This window comes from Dromaius novaehollandiae, chromosome 22 (assembly GCF_036370855.1).
Source record: "Dromaius novaehollandiae isolate bDroNov1 chromosome 22, bDroNov1.hap1, whole genome shotgun sequence".
Taxonomy (NCBI): Eukaryota; Metazoa; Chordata; class Aves; order Casuariiformes; family Dromaiidae; genus Dromaius; species Dromaius novaehollandiae.
The window spans coordinates 5,685,449-5,702,741 of record NC_088119.1 but is presented as its reverse complement, the minus strand read 5'-3'; the positions used below and the strand labels follow the sequence as shown (position 1 = coordinate 5,702,741).

General features: G+C 40.5%; 1 protein-coding gene across 1 annotated transcript in view; it reads left to right on the top strand.

The window, feature by feature from the left end:
* NSF (N-ethylmaleimide sensitive factor, vesicle fusing ATPase) overlaps window positions 1-17,293 on the top strand; it is an 84,382-nt gene that overhangs the window by 49,197 nt on the left and 17,892 nt on the right. The window contains exons 9-17 of the mRNA XM_026107881.2: window positions 722-921; window positions 2,886-3,051; window positions 3,940-4,014; window positions 6,287-6,474; window positions 10,993-11,088; window positions 11,723-11,879; window positions 12,754-12,887; window positions 14,526-14,592; window positions 14,756-14,835. Coding sequence (XP_025963666.1) covers window positions 722-921; window positions 2,886-3,051; window positions 3,940-4,014; window positions 6,287-6,474; window positions 10,993-11,088; window positions 11,723-11,879; window positions 12,754-12,887; window positions 14,526-14,592; window positions 14,756-14,835 — 1,163 coding nt within the window. The remainder of the gene's footprint in view (window positions 1-721; window positions 922-2,885; window positions 3,052-3,939; window positions 4,015-6,286; window positions 6,475-10,992; window positions 11,089-11,722; window positions 11,880-12,753; window positions 12,888-14,525; window positions 14,593-14,755; window positions 14,836-17,293) is intronic.

Below are 17,293 nucleotides of genomic sequence, written 5' to 3'. Positions count from 1 at the left end.
GTTAAAGGCCTGTGAAGGGGTGGTTTATCTAAAGCTACACTGGGAGTTCACATTCAGCTGAGTAACTCTGAGGATCTGATGCTTTTTTCCTTATACACTTGAAAATTAAACTCAGCTGAAACTCTTAAAAAGGAAGACTGCTTTTTTATGTGCTGCATGTACCTCTAGGAGAAGAGAAGAATGAACCAGAGTTAGCACATGCTTGTCCTAAATTGCTAGCGTGTCTTTGCTTGGCATTCAGGGTGTATGATATTTAAAAAAACATCTACAATCCCTTGCTGTCTGGAGATGATCAGCATCCTAGGATGTACCTCTTATGTTTTGTTGGACTGGAATGTATCTTATTCACCTGTTTGCCTGATCCTTGTTTACCAAGTGGTCTCTGTTGCTTTGTACTACTGACTTGAAGCTGTTCTTCAGGCTTTCAGTCCTCATTAATTTAGTCCTATTAACTTAGCATGCCTAACGTATATGGAAGAATAGTCATGCTATTCTATGAGTTATTTTTGCTGGCTGCTGCGTTCACTGGAATGATGTTGATGCAGTCTGGCAATTCTGCGTTTATATTTCACTCATGAAGGCATTGAGCAGAGTTAAGGCTAATGCACATCTCTGCAAGTTGTCTGTAAAAGCACCCGTATTTTAAATAGCAATTGCCTCTTCACTCTGTTGCTCTTTCCTGTGTTAACCTGCTTTCTAAACTTGTTCTCTCTTGTTCTAGGCTGCAAGCATGTAAAAGGTATTCTCTTATATGGACCTCCAGGCTGTGGTAAAACACTCATGGCTAGACAGATTGGCAAGATGCTGAATGCCAGAGAGCCAAAGGTGGTCAATGGTCCAGAAATCCTCAATAAATATGTGGGCGAGTCTGAGGCCAACATCCGCAAGCTGTTTGCTGATGCAGAAGAAGAGCAAAGAAGGGTAATGCAAACATAAACAAATAGCGTGGTCAGTATGAATGTGCGTAAAGAATGACCAGAAAGGAAGTTTATAATCAGAAAATTGCTGCTTGCATTAAAAGACTGAGTCACTGCTTAGCTTGTGATTGTAGTTACTCACTGCAAGTCACTGAATATTAGTGTTCTACAGATTCACACAATGCTAGTTAAGAAAAAAAGCAATCCTAGAACCTGAAAAGGTAGCCTGTATCCTAGCTAGCCATATTTGAGCCCAGGGTGAGAAGAAACACTCTGTGCTGAAGATGGACAGTTTGTTTAGCTTTCATTCAGAGTTATTTTACAGTAGTGTGGTAGGACCTTTCCTAAACAGGTAATGAAACTTTTTTTTTTGATTTCTCAATTTCTCACCTTGAGTTGCTATTGTATATGATGGCTCTGCATCATGGTTTCTGTGGCTATATTATATTATACAGTGCATCAACTGCTCAGAAAGTGGTTAAAAGTAGGATGCTAAATGTTTTGCTCCTTTTTTTTAAATTTGGAGCCAGTGAATCTATTTGGATTTTTGCTACTGAATTCAGGTGGTAAATAACACAGCATGAGTGAAAGCATAAGCTTTCCTGGCTTCAAGTTTTTGGGTTACAGGATTATAGTGTAAATATAGTATAATCGAGTGCTTATAAAGCATTGTAAGCACTACATCACTAATTTTTCTCAGCAGAAAACTAATGAATAAGAACGTTGTCTTGAAACTAGAGAATGTGGATCTTCAGAAATGGAAATGGAGACATAGACTCTGTTTTTACCAAATTTGTTTTTTACGCAATATTGAAGATTGGGCTTTTGATAGCCAGTGATAGTTTGAAGATGTAAATACTTTTTTCATGTGTGCTATGGTAAATTTTCCCTGCTGTGGATCCCTTAATTTTGATACAATTTTCTGGTAAAGAAAAGACAATTTCAGGTAAGTCACAGTTAAATATAGTGAGATCTTTTCAGAAGACGGTAGCAAAGCACATTGTGTCCCTTAATTTTAGTTAGGCCTAACAACATTGCACGTTTTGATAGTGGCTTGATATTACTTGATTTTCTTCTGCAAAAGTCTTGTTAATAAGTAAGTCAGCTTTGCATGGGAACCCATAGAGATGTAAACAATCTCCTTCTCTCTGCTTGTTGCAATATAACTGAAATCTGTGAGCTCCTTTTCCTTTGCAATAACACACCTGTTAAAATAGACTTTATATTGGCTGGAGGGGATGGTCCTGATGACAAGTTGAGAGATTAGAAAGGTCTCGAAAAGGTTGGTATTGTAATGACTTGTGTCTGGGGCAGATTGCCAGTGACAGCACATTCAGCCAGTATTAACATGGCCTCCACTGTCCACAGAAGACATTTCAGAAGTAAAATTTGAAGGGGAAAAGCTTCATAATGCATAGATGTGGTCACAAAAAGTATCCTGTTCTCTTACCACCTGCAAGTGCTGCTTCACCTTTGAGTGAACCTGGAAATAAGCAGTTCTGTTCCTGATTGGCACAGAACGAATGGACTCCTCAAAAATATTAAGACCAAAGTTACTCTGACATTAAGGTATATCTCACATTGGGTACATCGCTCCACGGATGTGGTTTGCTTTGTCTCCCTTTCAGAGGGCTTTTCCAGATACCAAGTAGTGTGACCCTCTGTCTGGGCTTTGTGCTCCAGCTTTGGGACTGTGCTTCTGTTGTTCAGGGTAGTCCTCTCCCTTGAGCCTCTGCTTCTCCTATCATTGCCAACTATAAAGCCCTATATTTGGACAAAGCCTACCAACAACCCCATTTTGCAGAGTGATATCCCGTGATTCTGGAAAGGGGTCTGATACAGAGCATGTGATATTATATTGAGATACCATTGTTTTGTATCTCCCTGGCTGGTCTTGTTGAGAAGTTTTGTTTGGATTGCTTTCAGTGATGACTTGTGGCATTCCTGACATGTTTTTTTCTCTAATAGCTCGGAGCAAACAGTGGTGTTCATATCATCATTTTTGATGAGATTGATGCGATCTGCAAGCAGAGAGGGAGCATGGCGGGTAGCACTGGAGTCCACGATACCGTCGTAAACCAGTTGCTGTCTAAAATCGATGGAGTGGAACAGCTCAATAACATCCTAGTCATTGGTATGGTGGTCCTGTTTGTCTTGTAATGGGGTCTGGTGGAAAACTGTTGCTATTTTGCTCACTGCAGGTCAGCAAGCTGGTCATTAGTGGTACTGGATGTGTTTAGACACATCCAAATGACTGCTATTTTACAAGCATCGGTCAGAGTTTTAAAGCAGAATGGCAGTGTAATAGGCTGATGTTGCTGCTTTTATTTGAAAGGGAAGGAGGAAATTGTTAACCCGTGTTTAATAGTTTAAGAAAGAAGCAGGAAATAATATGTACTGATGTATCAGCATATGAAGATCTGGGGTTCTCTAGCTGTGCTGTCCAGTCGTCCTGGTGCCATGAGCCCTGCACATAGTCTCTCACTCTGCTCAAATCTGGCATGTGTCAGACCCAGCTTGTTCACTGGGCTCAGTGCTGCAGTGTGTGCGTGTACTGTATATCTCACTGCTAGTATAAGTTGCTGTAATACCTGTCATTTCATGAATTCCCTCTGATGATAGTACCTGTACAATTAAATTCTCAAAGGTATGGCTATCCACTGCTACCTTATTCTGGATGGCCTGAGACTTGCTTTCTCTGTCCTGTGGAGCATGTGACCCTTTGCACCACTCTTGCCATCACCATTAGTAATAGGTAGGACTTGGAGCTGGGGAGAATCTGCTGTGATCTCTGCCATAGTCAAGGCTCTTAAAGCCATAGAAGTCTCTGTGTTTGATCCCTATTGCTGTGACTCTGCTTTAGTGAATGACATTCCCAATATTTCTGGAGATGGGTATCTTTTGTCTGTTTTCTACTGAGACTCTCCAAGTCTCTTCTTAACTCTATGGGTTGTATTCAGGAGCTGAAGACCTAGTTGGTAAGCTTAGCAAATGCTTATTTTGGTTTCAACTTCACATTTAGGAATGACCAACAGACCTGACCTGATTGATGAGGCTCTGCTGAGACCGGGGAGACTGGAGGTGAAAATGGAGATTGGTAAGAAGGCTAGTGTATCTCCAAACATAAACTCACAGGTAGTTAAAGCAGTAAAGCAGACATCTATCCTGTGTGAACAGTTGACCAGAACAGCATAGCTGCTAAACTTTATGCAGCTCCCCTTATAATGTTTTATGGAAAACGCAGATCATTTTATTTGCATAAGGTGATAATGGTGACTTTCACTTCAGTAACTGCAAATGCTAAATAGCATCGGCTAAATATTCTAGACCTTCTGAAATCAGCAGGTCTGGGTTACGTGCATCAGTGGTTCAAAAAGCAGGCCAAAGAACTCTTAGCCAGTTATTCTGGTGAGCTGGAAAAGACCAATGTTTTTCAGTAGCATTTGAAAAGGATTTTTGTAATTGCACATATCTGTGTGGCACCATTCCCAGATCTAATAATAGAATATCTGATAATATAGGATTTAGTAAGAAATTAGGCCCAGATCAAATTAGATTCATGCCTGCAGGTGCTGATGTTTAGTTTAAAAGAGCCTATAAAGCATTTTCCTCTAACCCTGCATGCACGTGCACACACACACACACACACACACGTGCGCGCACACCCCGTCCCCCCCCCAAAATATTTCCTATGCTCTGAGCTAGGCACTGAGTATTGCAAAAATAAAAAATCTCAAACTGTAATAAGCTCTATGAAAAGAGTAGGCAAGGCCAAGAGCATCACTAACATCCTTGTCCTGTCAGTTGCAGAGAATTAGATGAAAATGCCCAGATAACCCTAAAAAATCATATGGTACTGTACTGCAGAGGAAGGCAAAAGAGATTAGAATTGTCTGTGCTGGTCTGAACTGCTGGGAAATTCTTGAAATCTGATCTCTCAGTTTAATCTTGGGAGATCACTTGGGGACTTTTTTCCTATCTTTAAAGGGTAACTTTACTCTTTCAAAGAGCCAGAAAGAGGAGAGTTTTTGTGACAGCTGAAAAGGGAAGATTTTGGGCAAAACAACGAATGAGGAAGTGAGGTTGATGGCTCCTGAGGCAGCCACAGAGATAGGCAAGGCAGTGAGAGCTGATGGTGTTAAGGCTGTCCTAGATAGGAAGCTGTTTATATCAGGCCATACTATACATGTAGCTCATGGAGGATGGGAGGGCAAGAGATGCAACTGAAGCACTAGCTGTTACTTAAAAACATGTAGAGCACCGACAACATGGATAGTTTCAAATATGCAGGAGATTATGAGACTAAGACATTCATTTAGATGAAGGAAGAATATTGGAAGAGACACTTGTGCCTCTTCCTGGCGTAATACAAAAAAAAAAAAAAAGAAAATTGGGTAAACAAGTGTATAGGTGTGTGTAGAGAATTAATAGAGGTCAGGCAGATAGATGGTAATGAGAAAGAATTAGCATTAACAAAAATTAGCCAGACACAGTGTTTCCAAACTAACACAGCTTCAAGGAGTTGAAGTGTGTTTTAGGGATCAAGAAGTGTAGTCATGATGACAGTTGTCCTCTCTGAACAATCTTATGCTTGAAAACAAATGCCTGGTAGCAAGCATTATTGCTAAACCCAGGTGAGTGTTATACTATTGCACGCATAGTACCTGCATCTTTAGTTGAAAAAATTAATTAAAAACATTACAGGCAAGGCAAGTCTTTTTTTAGAACAAATTCAACAGATCCTTGTAATACAGGATGTGAATGTAGGTTGGAAGGTGAGATAAAGTACAGCATGGGTTTACCAAAAGCGTGTTGTGCCACACGGACTTGTTATCCATTCTTTATATGGAAGGATTTTCTTTGTCTTCCATTACATGCATTTCAGAAGGGACTTGATAAGGTACAAGCTGGGAAATTACCATCTAAACCTCAGAAAATGAAGATTGTACAAGAATTGTGAGATGGGAAGAAGCTGGATTGGGTAACTGGGTTTAGGGATGCCAAGGGACTGACTTGCCAGAATGCCCTTGTGTAAGGTGGATTCCTGGTCTGGAAGTCTGAGAGCAAGCAACCGGGATTGGGAACATCACGCAGGAACCAAGTTATGGCAACCAGTACCTTGATTTGTGAACCCTGAGGAAGTTAAACCTTACACTATTTCTTTCTCTAGTCTGAGGGTGATGCTAATTAGTTTACAAAGGTAATTGGCGTAATTTGAAGTTCTCAGACAAAAAGCCTTGTCAAATATTTTACTTAAAAGAATGAGTTACTCACAGTGAGAAACAGCCTTTGGAAGTGAGGAGAGGAAAAGGCTGTGCTGCAGTTGCGGTGCTGAGGCACTGGTTGACATGCATTCTGTTTAAAATCAGGTTTGCCAGACGAGAAGGGCCGATTTCAGATTCTTCATATCCACACGGTACGGATGCGAGAACATCAGCTGCTAGCTGAAGATGTGGACATTGCAGAACTGGCAGTTGAGACTAAAAACTTCAGTGGTGCTGAATTAGAAGGTTTAGTTCGGGCTGCACAGTCTACTGCTATGAACAGGCACATCAAGGTCAGTCCTACTGCATCTCACTGGGGCAAAGAAGAGAAAATAGCTGTTTGTGGAGTCTTTTCTTATATGTTTACATCTCAGCATGTCTTAGGAGATGGTTTTCATGTGGACACCATGTTGTGACTGTGCTTTCACATGGTTGTGACTTACCTCTTTCATCTCCTGAACTCCAAGTGGTTGTTAGTGCCTCAGTGGGAATGGAAGATAATTGTCTATCAGTGTATTTTACAAAAACTGAAAAGAAACCCAGGAAACAAGAGCAGGAAGTGTGAATAGCCATTGATATTGGAAGGATTTCTGCTGGAGCCTGCGCAGCTCAATATATTCATAAATGATCTGGAAAGAGTGGAGGAATAGCGAGGTTACAAGCTTGCAGCTATTTGTGGTCATAAAGATGAAGGCCCCCTGTGGAAAACTGCAGAAGGAATATGAAATACTGAGTGAGTGGACAAGATGTAATCAGTGTATTTAAGTGTACAGGGAGAAAGAATATTTTAAAATATATAGGCAGTGATAGGGACTGAACTGATCATTGCTTGGGAGCAAGTTCTTCAAATTATAATCATCTTGAAATATCAGCTCAGTCCTCATCAGTCAGAAAAAGCAAATGCAACATTAGAAATTACTAGCAGAGATGCAGAGAGCAAAAATGAAGGCTTGGTTATATCATGGATAAATCCCTGGTGTGTTTGCATCTTTGTTACTTTATGCAGTCCTGGGACAGCCATCTCAGAAAGCATATACGAAAGGATTTGGTAGAACTAGGATATGAAAAGAATTAGGATGCGCAAAGGCAAAAGAGAAGGTCAAAGGCGTAGGAGGGTTTTTGTAGGAGAAAGGGTTAGGCTAGAATTTTTCATCCTGAAAAAATATGAAAAGTCTGTAACATCACGAGGGGACTGAAGTTGGTGAATAGGAAGTGAGTATTTACTGTCTTCTAATACAAGAGCTTGGAGGACAGCAAATGATACCAGGTGGGCCGGGTTCAAAGCAAAGAAGAAAGGAAAAAAAAAACCCGACACATTGCGTGAAGAAGTGTTTAAGCTGTGGAACTCATTGCTTCAAGATGTCATTGATGCAAAAAGTCTGTCTGAGTTCATAAAGTGCTTGTACAATGTCTTCAATGCATTTCAAATTAAGAACTCACTTGATGACAGTCTTAGTGTTCAGAGAGATCTGTAATGTTCTCAGTTTCCTCCATTCTAGGAGATTGCCCTGGTTTCCTAATGTTTGCTGATTACTGGGATCAGTGTATCTTTAACTGGGGAGAAGTTATAAGGGCCATGAAATGTCAGGTTATATTAATCCAAATGCAAAACATGGTATTTGACAGTGTTGAAATATGAGATAATTAGCTCATAAAGACAGAGGCTGAAAGATACAGCCATTTCACTCGAGTGGCCAAGATTTGGTGTGAATTACTGCAGAGAAAAGCTTTCAACATCATACCAACAGCACTCACGTGTTTTTAAGTAAAAAGGCTATTCAGCCCCAGATATGAAGAAAGGAAACCACGCTTTCGTTTACGTTTGGCTGCTTAAACACTTCTATCTAGGAGCACTCTACTTAAAGGAAGAATGGCTCCTGCTGCTGCTCCTTGCAAACATAATGGTTGAAAAGCTATTAACTGGTTTTCATAACAACAACACGGAAGCGTCAACAGCTTCTCTAACTTCTTGTGTTCTGACTCACAAACCCCCCCCCCCACCACCCTTCCAGCACCTCCAGGTGTATTTTCATCACTTCACAAACAAAGCATTTTTCTTAAATAATTTATTTTCCTTATAGCTGATGCTTTTTCATTGCTTGAATTTTGGGTGAGGCTGAGAGCCATTAGTGTTTTGATAAGTTCCCCATTGTGCCAAACTGTCGCAGGGGGAGAAGAGAAAATGGCAATGCATAAATACAAAAAGGCGGTCCCCTCCTTTAAGTGTGTGACTGACAATGTAGTAATATATGCATGTGTATTCCAAATGTCAAACGGGCACACTTCATTTTTCTTTCCAAAGACTTTGACATAGTATTTTTGGGTATTTTTGTCATTCATTGTGAAGTTGTTTTCAGCCAAACGATGTACTAAGATATTTCATTCTCTCCTATAAGTATTGCAGAACTTAAAATATACATCATAAGCCTGACCTAGTTTTCAGAAGCACCTACGTGAAGCAAGAGCACAAACTGTATTTGAAAATCAAGTGGAATTATTCTTTTGAATCATTTAAGCTTTGCTGATAATCTCTCAAAGTGTGTGTTAAAAAATGAAATATGTAACTTATTAAAGGTTAGGACAGAAAGAAAGACTCATGCTTTTAAGTATAAACACCTTTAGGAATACATTGACTGTGTGTTTCATGTGCCTTCGCTTCCCTCTGCACAGTAGCAAAGTGATCAACCTGTCCTAAAGATCCACTAGTTTGATATATTTGGCATCTTGTATTTCTGCTTGGTGGGTGCTTTTGTGAGAAGGGACGCTGTCATTTCAGCCATCCTCTGGTTATAATAATTTGTTTGGCACAGTATTATTGGCCGACCTTTAATTAAAATGATCGCTGGGTTGCATAGCTTGCTGTTTAGAGCCTGTTTCTGCCACTCTACGAGATAGGCACAATGTGAATTTTCTTCCGATGCCAAAGTGATGTCCTTGTTCTTGTGGATCATCCTGGTCAAAAGAGGATGTCTTTGAGACATGCCTTTGAGAGCGATTGTTATTTGACTTGTCCATCCCCTCAGTCTGAGGCCAAGGTTATAGAGATCAAGCAGAACTATCTCTGTGGTCTAACATCGGGAGCCACTTTCCTTCACTTGATCTTTTACGGCAATTCCTTATCACAGGTCATGGCTCCAATATTCCCTGGTTGGGATTTCTTCCAAGAAATGCCATGAAATGCCAAGGTTTTGTCTCTTGAGATCATGCAGGGCCACTGAATGCTCATGTAGAAGCATATGGTGTTGTTAGACTCAGGTAAATTTCAAAGAAAATTATACTTGTTTTGGAAACTAGAGAAATTTCTTGTGGAATAACAGGGAAATAGAGAAATTAATAAAAGCCTTTCAAGGCTGCACTGTGACAGGTAGAAAAACAGATCTCTTGCCTCATCTCCATGTTGCTTTAAAAAATAGGCTTCTGCCTCACCACTTTACAGAGAGATTATTTGCTTTCCACAGATCAACTTCTGCCCCCTTTTGTGACTAATCCTTTTTCTGGTATCTATAACTCCACCCAGGATCCTCAGTATATTGCAGCCGTAGGATTAGTGTGTAATAGCCAGTGTGCGTATGCCATTGAGTGGAAAAGTTGTTTCAAATCCATTTAATTCCTGATTGCTGCCCTGGGCAGTCGAGATACTTGCACATCTACAAATAATCCTACTAAATGGAGCTGTTCCATATTGCAGGGCTGCAGCCATACTCAGTAAGACATCTGAATAAAAGTCTACAGCTGTAAAGGCTACTTGCTTTCAAGCTGTTTTCAAGAATTTAAAATCTCTTTTGGCTGCAGTGTGAGCAATTTTCTGCCATCTCCCAGCAGGACCTATAGTTTTGATGGAGGAACAATGTCACATGAAGATTGCTGTAGTGCTGTGTCAGCTGTATGTTTGCTCCCAGTCGTTAGCTTTTAAATGTTGCTGGGCAGTTTGGGCATGGCAGGAGGGGAAAAAGGTGACATCTCTCATTCAGAAAGGAGAGCAATCTGAGCTGAGCTAACTGCTGCTTATTTATTCTAAGTAATACTGGTAGTGCCACTTTGGGAAGAGTCATGAATGTGGTTGATCTGAAGCAAATAAAGGCCAAGCAGAAAGAAATCTAATATTTACCAATCCCCTGAAAGACTGTTCTTGGAGGAAGAAGTGGTGCATGGTTTGAATAGCAATCTAAGATCTCCTGAGATAGGGCTATGTGAATAATTCTTATTTTTGGCTCACTTGCCAAAAGTGGAGCAGGGAAATATCAAGTTGTGCTAAACCAAACTTTAATTATTTTCCTGTGAAAAGTCACAAATCCCCTTCCCATCCAGCAGCCTGTCGTTCTCTGTTGACTCTAATGGAAACCTACGTAACTCCAATAAATTTTAGAAACCTAAATTTAGGTGAGTGAGATCAATCCTACACTGGGCTCCAGTCTCTGCCTCACTGATACTTGGTTTATTTAGGCAAGGTAGAGCAGCATCATAGGGATGGTGCAGAGCCTCCATCCTGCTCGTAGCTGGAGTGGCTGCTTTGAAGAGTAGGGTCACGGCCATACTCTTTAACTCAACTTTTTGAGTTCCACAGTTGATACTTACTGACTTTGTGGGGGCCAGTACATGGCAGTGGCTCTGCGAAGACGATGTTGCTGCAGTGGTACCCAAGCGTATGTCTTAACAAATGTTTTGTTAAGAACCGTTTTTTGTATTGATGTAGACCCTTTTTTTTTTCTTATTGACCCAGACCAACTACAGAGCTGGATCCTTGGGTGGAAGCTGGTAAGGGGTCGTGTGCTGCGGTGCTGTACTTCACTGTGTTTTATTGCCTTTGTTAGGCCAGCAACAAAGTGGAAGTGGATATGGAGAAGGCAGAAAGCTTGCGTGTCACAAGAGGAGACTTCTTTGCGTCTTTGGAGAACGATATCAAACCAGTGAGTAGGATCTGTATAACTCCTATAATAGAGTCGGGCCACCCGATACAGTCAATGACACAAGCTTGCACCTTCGCTCTGTGATCAGATGTGCAGTGGTGCACTGTGGCTTGGGGCACTGTGTTCTGTGTAATGGGAATGAAAGTGGGGAGCCTCTTTCTGCGTGCAGTGGTAAGGCTCCCTTTTGTATCTTTTGTTGGGCTCAAGAATCATGAAGAGGAGTAGGACAAGTAAAGAGAGCAACTCAGAGTTCCTCCTCTTTGCTGTATATACACTCTCCCCTTTGGGTTATTGCAGTTAACCAAGGACCTTAATAGGAGGCTTAAGCCTCTAATTTTTGAGAACTGTCTTTAAATGATGTGGACTCAGAACTCATTGGTAACTTGTGCTGCTTAGAATTTGTGCTGATACTATATGAGGAGACATTACTAAATATAAATAGTCCTTAGCAGCATTCAGTCCTTTGAACTCAAATGTTCGGTGTCACAGTGGGTGTTCATTACTGAGAGCCTCATTTAGCTTAAGCATCTTCCAGAGTCTTGGTCCTGGTCACTTCGATGACGTTTATTTTGTGTTTTTTTGATGTGATGCAAAGTTCCTGAGTGAAATGAATGTTTCCTCTCTTAAAATACAGGCATTTGGAACCAACCAGGAAGACTATGCAAGTTATATCATGAATGGTATTATTAAGTGGGGTGATCCTGTAACAAGGGTATTGGATGATGGGGAGCTGCTTGTTCAACAAACTAAGAACAGTGACCGTACTCCACTGGTTAGCGTTCTTCTAGAAGGTAAATTTAGGAAAACTATGTATTTTAAAGAACATCATCAGGGTCATTCACTGAGTCTGGACAACAATTTATCTGGCCACGTGCTGGTGTCCACTGTTAGACAGAGGCGGATTGGCCTCTAGACTGTTTTTGACTATAAGGAGTCTAGGAAACTATTTCAAATTTCTATACTATAGATAGTGGGGTAGGATTTGTTGTTTACTGATCCCTTCTTTCTTTCTTTCTTTTTCCTGAATTCCCTAAATGCAGATTGCTACCACTGCTTAGGAGTCTGTTGCTTTGAAATTAAACCCTGAATAGCTCCCCTGAATAATTCTGTGTGTTTGTGGTCAATATATTGCTAGCATTCAATAGCCTATTGCACTCAGAGTTCCTTTGCATTAGGCGTATAGATTAAGATGCATCTTTGGTTTCTGTTTGAATTATTGTGGTATGATTTTAAGCAATTTATAAATTCTGTGTTTGTTAATGTTTACTTGGCACTCATGCAGTTGGCTTGTTTACCACAGTACTTCTAGAAATCATATGCAGAAGAGGCATAAGCCTGTTTTAAAAAGATTCTCCAAAATACCAAGAGATTAGTAATTTCTCAGCAGTGGCCAAGTCTGCAAAATGTGTTAACATTATATTTCTTATCGATTTCTTGGCAAATTAGCCTGCACACACTCAGATAAGTCACATTAATTTTCTTCATCTGGAGGGCTGCACTGAACTATGGGTTAGTTTGTGCCTTCTGCAAGTAGAAGAAAAAGTCATTTCAAAATGCAGATCCCTGTGAATGGGATTATAAACATGTTTAAAGTATCTTCTATGCTGAGCCTTACCAGACCTATTTTCTCATTTGTTTATTGATTGTGTTTGTCCTTTGTTCCAGGTCCCCCCCACAGTGGGAAGACTGCCTTAGCAGCAAAGATAGCAGAAGAATCCAACTTTCCTTTTATCAAAATCTGCTCTCCTGATAAAATGATTGGATTTTCTGAAACAGCCAAGTGCCAAGCTATGAAGAAGGTACTTAAGCGTCCTACTATTTTGTTTGATTACAGTCCAATTCCGTGTTCTCTGATGGACTGAGAAGGGAATTTTCTTTGTGGTTGTGCTTTCTGCTGCTGTAGCAGACAGCTACAGGTCCTCAGTTCCTAGTAGGTCCTAAATTCCTGTACATACATTTGTTTATAAAGTTGAATGAATGTTGTCATAGCACTGATACTGTGCATGACTCTTGTCCCATGATGCTTAGTTTCTTTAGGAATCCTTTTGGGAAACCCAGTATACACTGATCAGTGAACGTTAAATAAAACAGCTGTTCACTGGGAACCACCTCTGTGTGTATCACTGCATGGATCTTGTAGAAAAATGTGAATTGATATACCGCTCTGTGTGAAACAGTGTCATATTAAAGCTGTGTCCCTAACTTCTGAGTGCTTTCTGTAATAATGCACTAGTCCACCCAAACCCTCAGCGAGTGTGCTGCATAATTCTGGAAGAGTGAAGTCAATTGAATGTGATGTCAAAACATATTAGATTCTGTACCAAGCATCTATTTATGTTTAATCCAGTAAAAATCCTTTTAGATGGAGCTTTGTGGCAGAATTGCTAATATCACAGATTCTTCTAGGTGCCCTGCCCAGTTGGGTCTGATGTATAATCAGTACTGATAGTGGAACAGCTGATCTGCAGTTGGCAAGTCTGGAGCTCTGTCTCCAAAGATGAAGGCAGAAAGGACTTAGGTTTGCACTTGGCAAGAACAGATCTTGGCTGACTTAAGCTAGAATCAGTTTTGAGGTGGTAATGGTTAGTTAGACAGAAGTTATAAGAAAAAAAAATTAAGACATTTACAAATAAGTTGAACTTCTTAAATCATTTCAAGTAGTCAGCTGGCAGGAGATCTTAAGGAATGTCATTTACAGAAGCAAGCTAACACTTACATTCTTTTTGTAGCTGAGTTTTAATGAATTAGGCATGTAAACAAAATATGTTACCCTAAGAACAAAGGGGTAATTCATTGCAAGACTGCATAGTTTCCAAGAGAAGCAATGTGCTCATAGCAGGAAGCCCAATTTGTCACTTAGATTCATAAAGGAGCCTTTTGGACTTTGCTTGAATTCAGGGTACGCTGGAGGTGGGCCTGCAATGCCACTGACGTCCTTAGTGCTGCTCACTGTCCAAACTCAAAGGTTTGCAGGGCACTGCTTTGCTGCTCTATAAAGGGTGATGTGGAGGCTTAATCGTACCTGAGTAGGTCTGTTTTCCCTCTGGTCCACTGTTATGAAGAATAAACAACTTGGATATAAATCTTCATAGCTGCATTGCATTGGTGGGATTGTTGTGTGTGTGTGTGTGTTACAGTATTGCTCCAGAAAACAGAGGAATGTTGCTCTGTTTTGTCCATTGCTTGGAATTAAACACAGAGGCAGCTGGCTTTTTTGCAGTGTGTCTAGGGTAAATGAACAAAACTGGGCTCTGAATTTGTTGAGAAGTCTTATTAAATGTAGGTAAAGTCTAGTGGCTTGGTACTGATTTTTTCATTCCCTGCTCATTCTTCTGAGTACTGCTGAGTTTAGTTAAAAATGAGTCAACAAATCCTTATCATGACTATTGTAGTTTTACTTCTGAGATTTAACAATGAGTCATTTTGTTGTTTTCTAGATCTTTGATGATGCATACAAATCCCAGCTCAGCTGTGTTGTAGTGGATGACATTGAGAGACTTCTAGGTGAGTTAGTGTAATGGGAGCTATGTTGGCCATGCAGTAGCATTGCAAACCAGAAGCGATCTGGAAGCATTTATCACAGGAGCCTTGAACTGTTTTTTGACACAGTTATGTAGCTTAAAGGTGTATCATTTTAATGGGCATTCAAGCACATTTTTCATTTCAGATTATGTCCCAATTGGACCACGGTTCTCTAATCTGGTGTTGCAAGCCCTGCTTGTACTTCTAAAGAAGGCCCCCCCTCAGGTAAGAAGGTAATTGAGGAGTAAGATGCTGTATTCCTATAATAATTTTGATATTGGAGGACTTTGTGTCTTGATGATAGCTGCTGTGCTGCCAGTAGTGTTAGAGTTATTGTCTCTGATTCAGCCAAGATAATTCTAGGCTGCTGCTGAAGTTTGCACTGAATGAGACAAACAGGGAGGGACTCTCTTGCAATTCTTCCTGTTGTTCGTTGGAATTCACTTGTGTCTTTGAAAGTGAAAACATATCAACAGGAAAACCTTGAAGGCTGGTGTCAGGAAAAAGCAGAGAAACACAGCCTGGATGAACTCAGTTCTTTGTAACTTACTATCTTGAAAATGGAGTAGCATATGCGTGAGAATTGTTTGCATTAGAGAGTTTGGTGAAAAGACCTTTCAAATCTAGAACTTTGAACTGAATTGTAATGTCACGGGCCCTGAAGTTCCCCACGTGACTGTCAACCTAAGAGAACAAAGACTTTTCCCGGTGAACTGTCTCTGCTGTGTGAAGGCTCTAGTATAAAACTTGGATTCTGCTATCACATAAGAACAGAGAGATTGGCAGTATGCAACAGTGCAGCCATTTTTGATAGTCGTGATCTCATGTAATCATTGATTTATTGCTGGATATTTCCACAATATCAGCAAATGATTGTTCCCATAAATCAGGAGGGGAAAATGATGATTTGCTTCAATAGTCCAAGGAACTTAATGTCATAAGTTGTTCATTTTTTCACTGCACCCTCCAAGATTATGTTGCACTTTTGTTGGCACCTGAGTCTCCATGAAAACAGGATACTGGACTAGAAGCTCTCAGATATTTGCCAAGTTTATGCATGTTTCTAGAGATTCATACTTTGCAATGTTTGAAATGCCCTTGAGGCTGGAAGACTTTGGGTTGACAGCCAATATTATGGTGACTTAAGCTATAAATTGTTGGAGGGTAGAGAGAGAGCGAGCAAGAGAGACAGAGCTTTCTTAGGAAATGTCACTGTTTGATTGATGTTAAATTTTTTTGCTAGGTGTCCACTATCAGCTACTGTAGAAATTAGGACACTGGGTTAGGTGGACCCTTTGGTCTGACCTGGCTGGGAAATTCTGATGATGGGGTTCTTAAGACACAGACTAGCATATTTATTGCTTATCAGCTCCCTGTGACAATTATTACGTGGGGATTTTTTCATTAAAAAAAAAAAAAAGAGGAAAAACTGTGTAAAAGCAGAAGATTCGTGAAGAAAAAGGCCAAGGCTTTGCTGCTGTGAACCTTTATCCTGAAAGAGATCGAATCTGAGCATGAAGACTCTTAGAGTTTAAACTTAAAGTGAGAAATCCATGAGGAAGATAAGATAGCTGGTTAATCGTTGCCCTTCCAAGTTCCCTGTGAGATCGCTAGTTCCCTTGGGGAGCAATTTTGCTTTCAGTTTTGGTTGTAAGTTGAGATGCAAATACATGCTTTAAATGTACATGAGTAGCATCAGTACTACTTACCTGCTGCATGAGGTCAAAGTGACACGAAATCTCCCTCAGACCAAGGTCACGGTTCAGGTTCATTCCTTGTAAAACTGGAGAGTCCTGGCTCGTACCAGACATGTCCCAGTGCTGAGAAAATTTGTCGTCAAGTTGCTGAGGAGACAATATCCATTTTCCATTGCTGTTAGTAGGCCCTTGTTAGTCTGAATGGCCCCAAGTGTGAACTACGCAGTTAATTTGAAAGGTTTAGAAACAGGAATTAGAAAGCAGTTGAAACTGCAAGCAAGGAATGAGTGGGAAGCGGAGCGTGCATCTCGACGGTACAGCTACGCTGCTCCCATCTCAGTGGCCTGGATTACGTATTCACACAGTGTTGTCACGGCACTTGCAGTGAGTATACTTAATGTGCAAACAGCTTCCTACGATTACTGTGGGGTAGGTATATAAGAGGAGCGTTTGCGGGATGATATATCACTAATTATGCATTGAGCTATTGAGTCTCCATTAAATTGGCTCATGAAAACTGCCACCCAGACTCCCCCTCTTCCTATTGCAGCTATATTACTTTAATTTGGTGTGGGAAGTGCAAATACTCCAAGCTCCTGGTTTTCCGGGCTTTCTGCCTTGTTTGTACATTTGCAGAAGTTTGGGGAATAAACACATAAGACTTTAAAGAAACTAGACACATCTCTGAATATGCTTTAAATTCCCAGTCACAGCTCATGATTCCTAGTTCCTCTGAGCAATGCTTGAATAGTGGTATCTATTACTAGTTCAAGAAGACTGAAAAACATTGCATTTTGTTTAGCATCTTTTTTAAACCAATTAAAAAGCTTTTCTAAAATGGATTGAAGAGAAGAAAATAAACCATGTTCTCTTGGGTCTTTATTTCAATCAAGTTTCCCTGTGTTGTGCAGGAGAAGAGACTGGGGGGGGAATAGAAAGACTGAAAAGGGCTGTCGCAGCAGGGAGCCAAGCGGGAGAAAAGGACT